The sequence below is a fragment of the Meriones unguiculatus genome, chromosome 8 (assembly GCF_030254825.1).
Source record: "Meriones unguiculatus strain TT.TT164.6M chromosome 8, Bangor_MerUng_6.1, whole genome shotgun sequence".
Lineage (NCBI taxonomy): Eukaryota > Metazoa > Chordata > Mammalia > Rodentia > Muridae > Meriones > Meriones unguiculatus.
In genome coordinates, this window is record NC_083356.1 from 69,673,609 (window position 1) to 69,686,509 (window position 12,901).

General features: G+C 47.2%; 1 protein-coding gene and 1 long non-coding RNA gene across 7 annotated transcripts in view; one reads left to right on the top strand and one right to left on the bottom strand.

The window, feature by feature from the left end:
• Positions 1–440: 440 nt before the first annotated feature.
• LOC132655854 (uncharacterized) lies at positions 441–3,346 on the bottom strand. The gene is made up of 2 exons (XR_009593754.1): positions 3,227–3,346; positions 441–2,430 (listed from the first exon to the last, which is right to left on the bottom strand). It is a non-coding gene; the product is annotated as an uncharacterized LOC132655854 (long non-coding RNA).
• Adamts13 (ADAM metallopeptidase with thrombospondin type 1 motif 13) overlaps positions 3,222–12,901 on the top strand; it is a 29,732-nt gene continuing 20,052 nt past the window's right edge. For 4 of the 6 annotated variants that reach the window (XR_009593751.1, XM_060389731.1, XM_021651942.2 and 1 more), the window contains exons 1-8: positions 3,222–3,396; positions 3,659–3,728; positions 5,486–5,634; positions 7,943–8,026; positions 8,250–8,374; positions 8,493–8,639; positions 11,139–11,285; positions 11,704–11,866. Coding sequence is in view for 5 of the 6 variants with exons in the window: in XM_060389731.1 (XP_060245714.1) it covers positions 3,280–3,396; positions 3,659–3,728; positions 5,486–5,634; positions 7,943–8,026; positions 8,250–8,374; positions 8,493–8,639; positions 11,139–11,285; positions 11,704–11,866 (1,002 nt within the window). In the remaining variant the exon portion in view is untranslated. Of the gene's footprint in view, positions 3,397–3,658; positions 3,729–5,485; positions 5,635–7,942; positions 8,031–8,249; positions 8,375–8,492; positions 8,640–11,138; positions 11,286–11,703; positions 11,867–12,901 lie in introns of those variants that run through there. The other 2 variants (XM_060389733.1, XM_060389734.1) reach the window with 2 other exon arrangements.

Genomic DNA, 12,901 nt, shown 5'->3' on the forward strand with positions numbered 1-12,901 from the left:
TAAATAAGTGGGTAAATGTAGTTGGAGGGGCAGAGGCAAAATGCAAGCAGGAAAGAGGAATGCCGAAGGAACAAAACATCAGAGAGAGGAACTGAAACCCTGGCCCAGCAGTTTAGAGTACTTCCCACACTGCGCTCACCTGCACAACCCCACCCACATAGTGATATATGCGCTCACCTGCACGACCCCACATATGCACATAACTGAAAAATAGAAATCAGAAATCTAGGAGTCGAAGAGGTGATTCAGTGGTCAAAAGCTCTTGCTACTCTTGCAGAGGACTGGTATTTGGTTTCAAGCACTTAATGCCCTCTTCTGGCCTCTATGGACACCTGTATTCACATGGTGGTGCACATTCAGACAAGCAGGCACACACACACAGAAACAAATAAAAATAAACTCAAATTTTTTTCATTAATAAAAAAGTACACTCAGCGGGGCACGGTGGTGCACGCCTTTAATCTCAGCACTTAAGAGGCAGAGGCAGGCAGATCCCTGTGAGTTCAAGGCCAGAATGGTCTACAGAGCAATTCCAGAACAGCCTGGGATACACAGAGAAACCCTGTCTGGAAAAAAAACAAAACAAAATAAAATGAAAAAACAAAACAAAACAAAAAATTTACCTCAACAAGCAAGGGGGTAGGAGGGACCCAGAGCCAGTCTGGCCCAGCACAGATGGGTGCATTTCCTCTCTGTGCAGGGGCTAAGAGACACTGCAGGTTTATCTGGGAAGACAAAGGTAGTCAGTACTGAGGGGTCTTGGTAATTTTTCTGTCACTATGACAAAATATCTGAGGTAATCAACTTTATAAGGAGGAAAGGTAATTTTTAGCCTATGGGTTTCAGTCAGTCATCGTTGCTTAGGACCCGTAAGGAGGCAGAAGACCATGACAGAAGGATATGACAGAGAAAAGCTGCTTACCTCATGACATTCAAAATCAATGAGCTGAGGAGGAAAGAACTGGCCCCCAATATCTTTAAAGGCCACAGTTTCAATTATTTAACGTCTTCTCACTAGGTCCCACATCTGAAAGGTTCCACCAGCTCCTACAGGCTGGTGATCAAGCCTTCAATTCATGGGCCTTCAAGGTACATTTGAAATCTGTATGGTCAGGGTTCTCTAAAATGGATAGCATGAATATATATCACAAAGGGAATTTAGTAGATTGGCCTACATGATATGGGCTAGTGTTCTAGTCAGAGCTCTCTAGAGGAAAAAAAGAAATAAAACGAATTTATCTGTCTGTCTGTCTGTCTTTCTGTGCAATTATCTATCTACCCATGTAAAGGTAATTTATTAAAATGGCTTGCAGGCTGTGGTCCAGCTAGCTCAACAATGGCTATCTCCCAATGCAAAATCCAAGAGTACAGTAGTTATTTAGTAATGAGGCTGCTGTCTCGGCCTATCTTGGTCTTCACTATATGTCATCAGAATCTAGAGAAGAGCAAAAGATTCCTTCTTCCTTGTCCTTTATAGGCTACCATGAAGGTATGGCCCAGATTTGGGGGATTGCTACTTCAAACGATCCAGTTAACTAAAACCCCTTCCAGGAATGCCCAGCAACATTTGGGTTTTTAGATAATACCAAATGTGGTCAAGTTGACAACCAAGAATAGCCACTACAGATAGGCAGTCTAACAGTGGTCATCTGTGTGTACTCAGGAGGCTGAGAACCGGGTAACTGTTCAGTCCATGAGTCTGGATGTGCCAAAAGTTCTAGTTGGCACTGAAGGCCTGGAGGATTTCCGGAGAGTCACTGGTCTTTATTTTCTGTTAGGTCAAAGAAGCTGGGTTCTGATGTCAAAGGATGGTGGTAGTTGGCAGCAGCAGCAACAGGATGCAGATACTCATGAGCAAAGAGTGAAAGCAGGCAGGGCTGCTGCTGGGAAGTATTGCCCATTATGGAGGAGGGTCTTCTCTCAGTTAATATTTCCAGGAAGTACCCTTAGATCCATAGTGGTATGTTTCTCGAAGTATGTTTCTTAGTCATTGCAGATCCCATCTTGTTGACAACTAAGAGCAACTTCCCAAAGATTCACACTGCACTAGAGAACTGGAAGGGTGAAAGGTGTGCAAGAGTGTTATTGGCCTACTTTAAAAAAACTCTTTTATTTACATTTTTTATATCTCTTTCTCCCTACTCCACCCCAATGCTATCCAATACCCCAATACAAGGCAGGAGAGAGAAAGGGTTAATGGGAGAGGGGACACAGTTATCTGCTTCCTGCTGGTTAGGGTCATCGGGTTGCTTGGAGCCAGTTCAATCCTTGTTTCAGGAGATCTCTAACTTCTTGTCTCACTGCATCAATAACAACAGGAACAGCAGGAGGGGAAAGCAACAGCAGCTTTGTTCTTTCTCTGAGCTCCTTGCTCTCTGGGCTCTGGCATTTATTCTTTCTCCAGATTCCTCAAATTTGAACTACCTGCAACTGGCAAAGAGAACCTCTCAGAGCCCACACAAAGCAAATAGTCTGCTACTGTGGACCATTTGAATCAGTCCCACATCCCACACCTGAGACCAAAGCAAAGCAAAACAAAACAAAATGCTTATGTTTTCGGAGAGAGTTTTGGAGCAAGTGAATGAAAAATTCCCAGGAGGTACAGTGGGATGCCAGGCAATTTGAAACAGTACTTGCAGAGATGTGGGGGCACTTTCCTGCTCCATGACTTTCCCACTAGGTGCAGGTGCAGACCAGATGGACAATCTCAAAATGGTAGGGTTGGGGGCAGAGGAAGGAGGTGAAGGCACAGGGTGTCTGCAAGTGCAGTGCAGTGCATGGGAACACAGTCGTTGCTAGGAGTAAAGGGACAGGAGATCTAGAGAGACTAGGACTGGAGGTGCCAGAAAAGAGGGAGGCTTGAGGGGCAGAACTGTCATGTCCTTAGTGCATCCTCTCATTGATCAGTCAGAGATTCTAAAAGAGAGGGCCTGTCATTTCACATCAGCCCACATTTCCAGGGTCCTGTCTAGAGTTTGCTCTTGTTTAGACTGAATTGCTAGACCAGACCCTCCCAGGAGGCTAGATGTGCACAGCTGAAACTTTCCTGGTGTACAGGACATGGTTGGGATGCTCTTCACGGAGAACCATTCCAGGCAAGTTCCTAGCAGAAGCAGCTGCTTGTTGCCCACCCCATAGCCCTGCCCTGGGAGGAAGTTCCCAAGAGTAAACACTGCCTGACTTCCTGCCCAGCTACTAAGTGAAGTCTGTCACATTCCACACTCACCAGAATCCTAGTGACCAGGTCTCCCGTCCGGCTATCGGCTGCCTTTTCTAAGGATGAGCCAGCTTTGCTTCTGGGTGACATGCCAACCTTTTCATGCTGCCAGTATCAGAAGAATCCTCACTGGTGCTTTCTTCATTCTGGGCTGCTGGGGGCTCTCTGATTTAAAGAAGGTGGGATCACATAAGATCTGGTGTAGGGTGTTGGAATCACCTGGGAGAGGACGCTGCCAAATCTCTTGGGTGAAATGGGTGTGGTCTTTCTGCTAGCAGATAAGGAAACTAGTTTACTCTGGTAAACGTGACAGAGCTGTGTAGACCACTCTCCTCTGCTCCCTGCCTAGGAACCGCTCCCTTGTTCTGTCCCTATATCTTCGTTGTCCTCTCTTCCTTTGCCTTGTCTCCTTCCTCCTCTTTCATGTGTTTTGTTTTGCAGAGTTTTCTTCAAGATCTGGAACCCATGGAGGTATCTTCTCACTTTGGCCACCGTGCTGCTGAACTCACAGGTAGCTGTCCTGGTGTGCTCTGAGCCAGAGGAGTTTCTTGAGCCCTGGATGGGAGACTGAGGGAGTTTCCACTGAGTCAGTGCCATGAGGGTTCTGGTGGCCATGGGAAAAGGAAGTCAGAGAGGCTGCGTCTTTCTCTCTGTTAATTAGCTTCATTGCTTCCTGCCAACTTGATAATAGCTGTTCTGGGTATTCTGGCTACCCTGGAATCCTGACCCCAGGCTTCTGTTTAGTATCACAAGTGAAGGAGTGTTCATCAGCTGCCTCTTCAGCCTGTGGATGGCCTTCATGGGGCTGGCTGATTTTCAAGAACCTACCACTTCTGGCCATAGCAGTAAATATTTATTCCTTCTTTGGGAACAAGGTGGGTGCCAGGCCAAGCAACTCTGGCTCCTATCCTGTAGCTTTTCTCATGGTGAAGGCTTTCCCACGACCTATAGCCCTGCCTCTCAGGATGCCATCCCTTTTCCCAGAAGGACACTTGGTGGTTTTAATTAAAACCCTGGTTAGGAGTGAACTGTGGAGCTAGCTTACTTGGCAAAGTGCTTCTGTGGAAACACGAGGAACCAAGTTCTAGTCCTAGCATTCATATAAAATGAAGCTGGGCATGGTAGCACATATTTTTTATTCCAGTGCTGAGGAGAGGTAGAACCCAGTGTGCATCCTTCCATGACCACAGAACAACTAGTCACAAATGGTGTATCTCATAATCCTTTCTATTCTGACCACTAGCTGGGAAAATCCATGAGACAGCCAACCTAGCCCAATTGATGAGCCCCAGGTCTCAGAGAGAAATCTTGTCTTAAAAAATAAGGTGGACAAACTGGATGTGGTGGCACACACCTTTAATCCCAGCACTCAGGGAGGCAGAGGCAGGTGAATCATGTGAGTTTGAGGCCAGCCTTTTCTACAAAGTGAGTCCAGAACAGCCAAGGCTACACAGAGAAACCCTGTGTCAGAAAACAAAACAAAACAAAACAAAAACCAAAAACCAAGGTGGATGGCTCTTGAGTTAAAACACGCGAAGTTGACTTCTGCTTCCATACAGACACCACATAGATGTTGGTAAGGTCCAGAGACAGATGGAGCTAGAAGTCAGGGTACCAAGGATCTAGGGGATGTTCTTCCACTTGCAACCAGCTTTTCTGTGGCCTGGGTGGGATACACATTGTGTGGAGCACTGGGTCCTCCCATCACTGGGCTTCTGAAGGGCTAAGGGACCAGAGGTGTCTTGCTTCCTGTTGGCTCATTTATGGAACACTCATTTCAAGACTGAAACTGCTTTGCCAAGAACTGATTCAGACCTTCAGGCAAGGTCTAAAGTAGGCAACTTGCAATCTGCCCACCCTGGATCTTGGAAGAGCAGGTTCTAATGGAGGACCCTGTCTCCAGGTCTGTATTTCTCCCTCTCTCTCACCAAAGAAAGAATCCTGAACTCCTCCTTTTTAGCAGAAGGGTCCTAGGTTGGAGGAGCAGGGGAGAGGGAGGTGGATCCTGTCTCTTGCAAAGCCTCAATTCACTGAGGCCCTGCTCCCTGTGAGGAAACAACATAATTGGGGAGCTATGTTATAGGGTCCTAGAAGAACTCTTCACCTTCCCTTTCTATCCTGAGCTGGTACTCCTGTCCATTTCTTCACCACTTCCCACAAGCTGAGAACTGGGCCCTGGGAGAGGACATGAAATCTGCTTTTTGATTTCCAGGACTGGCTAGGCCTTCTCTGTTAGCTGCCAGCGCGTGTTTTCTCCTTCCCCTCTAGGCCATCCTTCCTCTCACCTCCAGAGGCTGAGATGGAGAAGGACTTTGGGGGATATTCTACACCTGGAGCTGCTGGTGGCTGTGGGCCCCGATGTCTACCAGGCTCACCAGGAGGACACAGAGCGCTACGTGCTCACCAACCTCAATATTGTGAGTGGCAGTTGGCTGGTGCAGGAAGGTGGGCTCTCCCCCAAGCCTCTGGACACAGACACCCTCACCCCCACCCACCTCTCCCAAACCCCAGAGCTCACAAGGCTTATGACCAAACGTCATTACACTTGAACTCTGTGTTGAGATGTTCCATAGAAGCTGAGCGTCAGTTGGAGCTCCTGGCCCTGAGGAGAAAGGGAGGTCACTACTGTCTTTATAGTTCCCTCTCTCTACTGCAGCAAAGGTGGACAGGGAATCCCTCTCAACACCAGACTCATCCCCATAGCCTCCCAGTTCTGTCCCAGTGTTCTTTTGGCCAACAGTGGGTGCAGTTTGCACACACTGCTCTCTCTTCAGTTCTCTTGCTTCTGTCTTAGGGAGGCACAGGGCAGAGGAGCACTCAAGATGTGAACAGATGTTATTATGGCTGAAGTTGTGTGGTTCCCTTTTCTACAGACTCCTCCTCCCTGTGATCTAATGGTTGGGCAAGCAGAGATGTCTCACACCATTAATCCTTATGTCAGAATGGCAACATGTTAGTCAGGGCAAAATTAATATCAAGTTTCTCCTAGAGAGGACATTAAATACTGTACTAACATCCATATGGCACACACAGAACACACATGGAATATGACTGTTCCAGGCCATCGTGAATTCACACTATACAAATTGCATTCATAAGCATTTATATGGTGTCACTAGGCAGAGGCAGGTAAATTTCTGTGAGTTCAAGGACAGGTTGACCTACAGAGCTAGTTCCAGGACAGTCAGGGGCTACACAGAAAAACCCTCTCTCAAAAAATAAAAATAAAAATATAGAACCAATATGAAGAGAGTGGGTCCATTTCCTGGAGCAGTGTCTTCAAAATAATGATGACTTAAGCTGGGTGTAGTGGCACACACCTATAAGCCCAGCATCCAGAAGACTGAGCAGGAAAATCACAAGTTTGAGGCCAGCTTGGTCATAATATTTGGCTGTCTTAAATAAAAAAAAGAAGGAAGGGAGGAAAGAGATGGTCTAGCAGGTGAAGGTGCTTGCCACCAAGCATGACAACCTGAATTCAGTCCCAAAACCCATGTGGTAGAGGAAGACAGCCGATTCCTGCAAGTTGCCCTTTGACCTCCGTATGTGTGCACATATACTAAATAAATAAATATAAAACCATTTTTTAAAAATATGATCAGCTGATTCTGGGGACTAGTTCCAGCCAGTGACTGACAGTTCCAGTCTCATCTTCTCACGGGTCTGCTGCAGATAAGGCAGGGGTGGTGGTCATGAAGAGATCCCGGTTATGGCTTTTGGGCAACACTTGGTCCCAGCCACTGTAGCTCTCTCTAAAATGGCTCTAGTTTCAGCCTGATCAACCTTTTCAGGGGATAGGAAAAGTCTTCTCTGCATCTGTCTTCCCAGCCTCAGGGCCAGAGCTCCCCCTGGACCACACTGTCTACCCCAGGCGCCCCTCCCATTTGTGGGTGTGGTCCAAGTACAAATAACCTGTGCAGGCTTTAGATCTACAGGCCCCTGGGGTGATGTTTTCTCAGTGAAAAATGGTTCCACCTCCCAATTAGAAACCATTGTCTTTACATTTTGGAGTCCCTCCCTCCGACTTTAAGTTGCGGGGGGGGGGGGGGGGGGGGGTTTCCCAGGGTTGTTAACATACTTTAGGACAGCGGTTCGGTTTTCAACCTGTGGGTCATGACCCCAAGACCACTGAAAATCACAGATATTTACTTACTATTCATAACAGTAGCAAAATCACAGATATGGAGTAGCAAGGAACATACTTTTATGGTTGGGGGGTCACCACCTGAGGAACTGCATTAAAGGGTCATAGCATTAGGTAGCTTCAGAACAGTGGCTGAGGAGGATTAGGCATGTGGAACCTGAACCAGGGCATCAATTTTTATTTATCTATTTTATTTATCTAGTTATCTCTTAATCTGCTAACCAGGCAAGACTTGATCTCTGCTTCCTAAGATAGAAGCCTGTAAGAAAACTGAGGCTCAGTGCTTAGTGACCCGAGCCCAAAGCTTAGAAGAGGCAGGGCTTAGGTTCAAACTCAAGCCAGCAATCAACTCTTTCTGTTAGTTGGTCTTCCCAAGGCATAAGCTAGAGAAAGGCCTAGGGGCTCATCTGACTGTCTGGAGCCTAGCACACAGACAAGATTTGAGCTTCCCACCACTCCCTAGTCTCCAACCCCTAGCCTCCAGGGGGCACCCTCTTTACCACCACCCCAGCCACTGGGGCTCCTGGACTCATTCTGAAAGATCTGCATCACCTCACTCCCTCTCCTGCTGCCTTCTGCAGGGCTCAGAACTATTGAGGGACCCATCCCTGGGGGCTCAGTTCCAGGTGCACCTGGTGAAGCTGATCATTCTCTCTGACTTGAAGGTGGGTATGTACCCTGACTCTATGCCCTTCATCCTGCAGAACTGGGGATGGTAACTGTGGGGCTCAGCTGAACAGAGCTTCTCAGAGCCTCAATTTCTCCATCTGTAATATGGGGTAGCAACAGGATTTGTATAATATGGTCCAGCTGAGAAGCATGCTGGCAACAGTCAGCACCATCCTTGGTACCACTTCCATAGAAACAGGCTATTTGGTTGTTCCCTAGAGTACTCCAAATATCACAGCCAACATCACCTCATCCTTGATGAGTGTCTGTGAGTGGGGCCAGACAATCAACCCGCACGATGACAGGGATCCGAGTCATGCTGACCTGATTCTTTATATAACCAGGTATCTGAGATCCCCACAGGAGCGCTTGCTTAGGAGGGCTGCACTATGAACTTCCCTGCTTTCTGCACCAGCAACATGGCTGGTGGACCATCCATGTGATTCCTTTTCTCTTATCCAGGTTTGACCTGGAGTTACCTGATGGTAACCAGCAGGTTCGGGGGGTCACCCAGCTGGGGGGTGCCTGCTCCCCTTCCTGGAGCTGCCTTATCACCGAGGACACTGGCTTTGACCTGGGGATCACCATTGCCCATGAGATTGGGCACAGGTATGTGGCCTCACCAGCTATCCCCAGACTGGTCAGAGAGCTGATCTGAGCCCCAGAGTGGAGGGCCTAGGTGGTCAGCAAATCTTTGCAGAGCCTGTTAGAAGCCTATACCTTGAGCCTAAGTGTCTTGGCAGGGGAAAGCTGAGGCAGAGGAAATCTGATGTTCCTTGATCACTGAGTAACAAACATAATCTCTTTTTTCTAAATAAGCAAACAGTGATTAGAAAACAATAATTTAATATTTAGGTTTTTAAAATTCTTAAAAAAGATCTATCTATCTATCTATTTATTTATTTTGTATATAATGTTCTGCCTCCATGTGCGTCTACACACCAGAAGAGGGCACCAGATCTCATTCTACAGCCACCATGTGGTAGCTGGGAATTGCACTCAGGGCCTCTGGAAGAGTAGCCAGTGCTCTTAACTGCTAAGCCATATCTCCAGCCCCAAATATTTAAGTTTTTTAAATTTATTTTTGTTTGTGTGTATACGTGCATGCATAGGTGCATGCATACATGCATGTGTGTGTCTGTGTGTGTGTGTCTCTTGAGATGTGGGGTAAGGGTCATGCCACAGCATGAATGGAGAGGCCAGAGGACAACTTGTGGAGTTGGTTCTCACATTGACATAGGTTCTGGGAATCGAACTCAAGTCATCTGGCTTGTGTGGCTAGTTCTGTTATCCACTGAGCCATCCAGAAAATATTGTAGGAAATTCCAGTAAAGAAAATTATCTTAGGTCTGTGCAATGTCTTAGTTACTGTTCTAGACTAAGGTAACTCTTGTAAAAAAAAAAAAAAAAGCATTTAGCTGGGAGCTTGCTTACAGTTTCAGAGGGTTATTCCATGGCCATCGTAGCAGGGAGCATGGTGGCACATAGGCAGGCATGGTGCTGGACGGTAGCTGAGAAAGCTTTGTGTCCCCATCCACAGGCAGGCAGAGAGCTTTGGAACCTCAAAGCCCACCTCCAGCCACACACCTCCTCCGAGGACACACCTCTTCCAAAAAGGCCATACCTCCTAATCTTTCCAAACAGTTCATCAGCTGGGGATATATGGGGGCAGGGGGAGTGCTTTCTTGCTTAAACTACCACACACAACTTATGGAAATGTCTCTTTAGATTTATATTTAATTTTTGTCATTATATATATGCACATACAAGGCTTCTGCAATACATTGTTATTTTGATTCTATTGTGGGTTTTTTGGTCATTGTTATTCAGATTTTTAAAATTTATTTAATCACTTTACAACTTCACCCCAGCCCCCCTTTCTCCTTTCCTCTCAGTCCCACCCTCAGGCTCTTCTCCCTTCCCTCCTCTCCTTCTTCTCAGAGAAGCAGAGACTACCCAGGGGTACCAACCTGCCTGGCACCTCAAGCTGCAGCTGGGCTAAGCACATCCCTTCTCCTTCAGGCCAGTCAAGGCAGCCCAGGAAGGGGGAAAGATCCAAAGGCAGGCACCAGACAGCCTCTACTCCCATTGTAGCGGAATCATCATGTGGGTTCTCTTTTGTGGTTTTTAAGACAGGATCTCACACGGGGTATCTGTCAGATGATGGCTAGAATCACAGGGATATGCCACCCGCCCACATAATTCTTGTCTTTTAATATAACTGTATATCTCTAATGTTTCTCAGCTCACAGACTTCTTATATTTTGTTTTGTTTTATACATACAATAACTGAAGCTCTCTGGTTGGACAGTTAGGGTGTTTCTGAGTCCTTGCTACTGTGTTTAGTATGTATTCTTGTGCGCAGATCTTTATTCATGCATATTATCATTTTATCTAGAGTGACATGTTTCTATTCTTTTTATTTTTAGTTGTTTGTTTTGGGTTAGGAATATAATATACAATTGTAAAAAATCAAATGATATAGAAATTTGCAGAGTAAAAAAATAAGTTTCCCTCCTGGTACCCTACCCTCTGAACTGGTCTAAGCTCCCAGGGGTGGAAGCCAGGCTCTCCACCTCTCTCAGAGGGTCTGGCCCCAGCAGCTCCTGGCCCCACTCTCAGCCTCTTAGGCTCCTAGGGTCTGTTCTGCTTGATACTGTGGAGATATTCAGGCTCTGCTTGAAAAAACTGCCACCTAGAAATAGCAAGAAGGACAGCCACATCTCCTCAGGCTTTTCATCCACAAGATGGCTGCAGTGTGGGTAGATTTTCCAAAGCTGAACACACCCAGACCATCAGCTGCTAGAACAACTTGCTGCTCCCAGGCCTCTACCTGGCTCCCAGTTCCTGCTTCTACACCCTAGACTTGTAGCCATGGATTAAGTCATCTGGTGTATCATCAAAGCTTTTTGCTATTTATTAGCCAAAGGAGGAAAGAGCTACCCCACTGAACCAGCAACCCTCCCGTCCTCATATAGGTGGGAAACTGAGGCAGGGCCTCCAGAACTTCTGCTGGGCTGGCTTAGCTAGTATCAGGGCCCAGGTCCAGGGGACATAGGTGGCCCTGCCCAGCTCCAGTTGGCTACTCTCAGTCTCTTCTGCCCACAGCTTTGGCCTGGACCATGATGGTGCTCCAGGCAGCGGCAGCACCTGTGAAGCCAGTGGCCACGTGATGGCATCTGATAGTGCAGTGCCTACTGGAGGAGCCCTGGAGTGGTCCTCCTGTAGCCAAAGGCAGCTGAGGCATCTGCTCAGGTACACCTTCCACCTAGACAGGGTTGGCTGTCACTCTCATCCTGCACAGCAGCCTTTATCCCATCCCACTCTGTTGCTTTTATTTCTTGTCCCAGAACCCACTCTACTCCCCAATCAGTTCCTCCATCCCCTCTCATCCTCCTCTGTCACTCTTTTCCACTTTATTGAACCCATTCCTCTATCCCGTCCCACCCCCGGACCCATCCCTCTACCTCCCCTACCTCATAATTCCACCCTTCCATGCCAGGCATTTCCTGTCCATTAGTCCATGGCTTTCTCCTCCATCACTCTTTCAGCCCTCTACCTGCTCTATTCTATACTCACCCCTCTTGGGCCTCAACCTAGCCCCACATCTGCTTCTTCACCCTGACCCCACTGGTGTCCACCCAGGTCTTGAGCCCTGCTTGATCTGTTACAGCACAGGGCAAATGCACTGCTTCTGGGACCCACCTGGGCTGCAGTCAGGACTTACAAGGCACCAGCTGTTTGCTCAGCCTGGCCTCTACTACAGTGCAGACGATCAGTGTCGTGTGGCTTTCGGCTCAGGGGCTGTTGCCTGCACCTTCTCCAGGGAGGGTCTGGTGAGTGCACTCTTCATTAATTCCCAGTCTACTCTGCCCAGCTCACCTTCCCCTGCTGACCCCACCTGCTGGGCACCAGGCACAGTTGAGGACAACTCCAGGGTTCATACAACCACCAGTTATATGCCTGATCTTGTTTAATGCTTGTGTTTAGTTTACTGTTAAATAAGAGATGTGTGCACAGGCATGCTTACTCTTGTGAGGGTAAGAGACTAACTCTTTGGAATGGATTCTTTCCATTCCCCGTACGTTCTGGGGATTGAACTCAGGCCATTAGGCTTGTGTTATAATCATTTTTATCCTCCTCTTGGAAGTATTAAACTTTTTTGTTTTTGTTTTTGTTTGTTTTGATTTGGTTTTTGTTTTGGTTTGTTTGTTTGTTTGTTTTTGAGACAGGGTTTCTCTGTGTAGCTTTGGCTGTCCAGGACTCACTTTGTAGACCAACCTGGCCTCGAATCCACAGAGATCTGCCTGCTTCTATCTCTTCGAGTGCTGGGATTACAGACATGCACCACTGCGTCTAGCATATTAAACATTTTTTTTAAACCAAAGTCCTCACATTTTTGGTTGACCTTGCCTTCCAGATTTATATAGTGTTTCCCATCTAACCTATGGGGGTGGGCTCAGCATAAAGGGCTTCCAAGAGGCAGAGGATTCCAAGGTCCACACAGAGTAGGAGAAATGTAAGTGGAGGGGGTAGGGTTTCCCAAGTCAGACTTCCTCCTTGGGAGGGCCTTCCCGTTTTGCCCAGATAAGCCCCTTACTTCTTCCACAATAGCATTAAAAATGATGTCTAGGGGCTGGGGATACAGTTTAGTGGGGAAAGTGCTTGCTCTACTGGCATATTTAAAGCCCCAAAATTGGTCTTGGACCACACAAACTGAGTGTGGCACCTCATATATGTAATCCTAGCCCTCTAGAGGTAGAGGCAGGAGGATCAGAAGTCAGGACTATTCTTGGTTACATAGGGAGTTCAAGGCCAGCCTGGGCCAGAGACCTTATATTTAAAAAGTTATGTTTAGTATTTTTATAAAA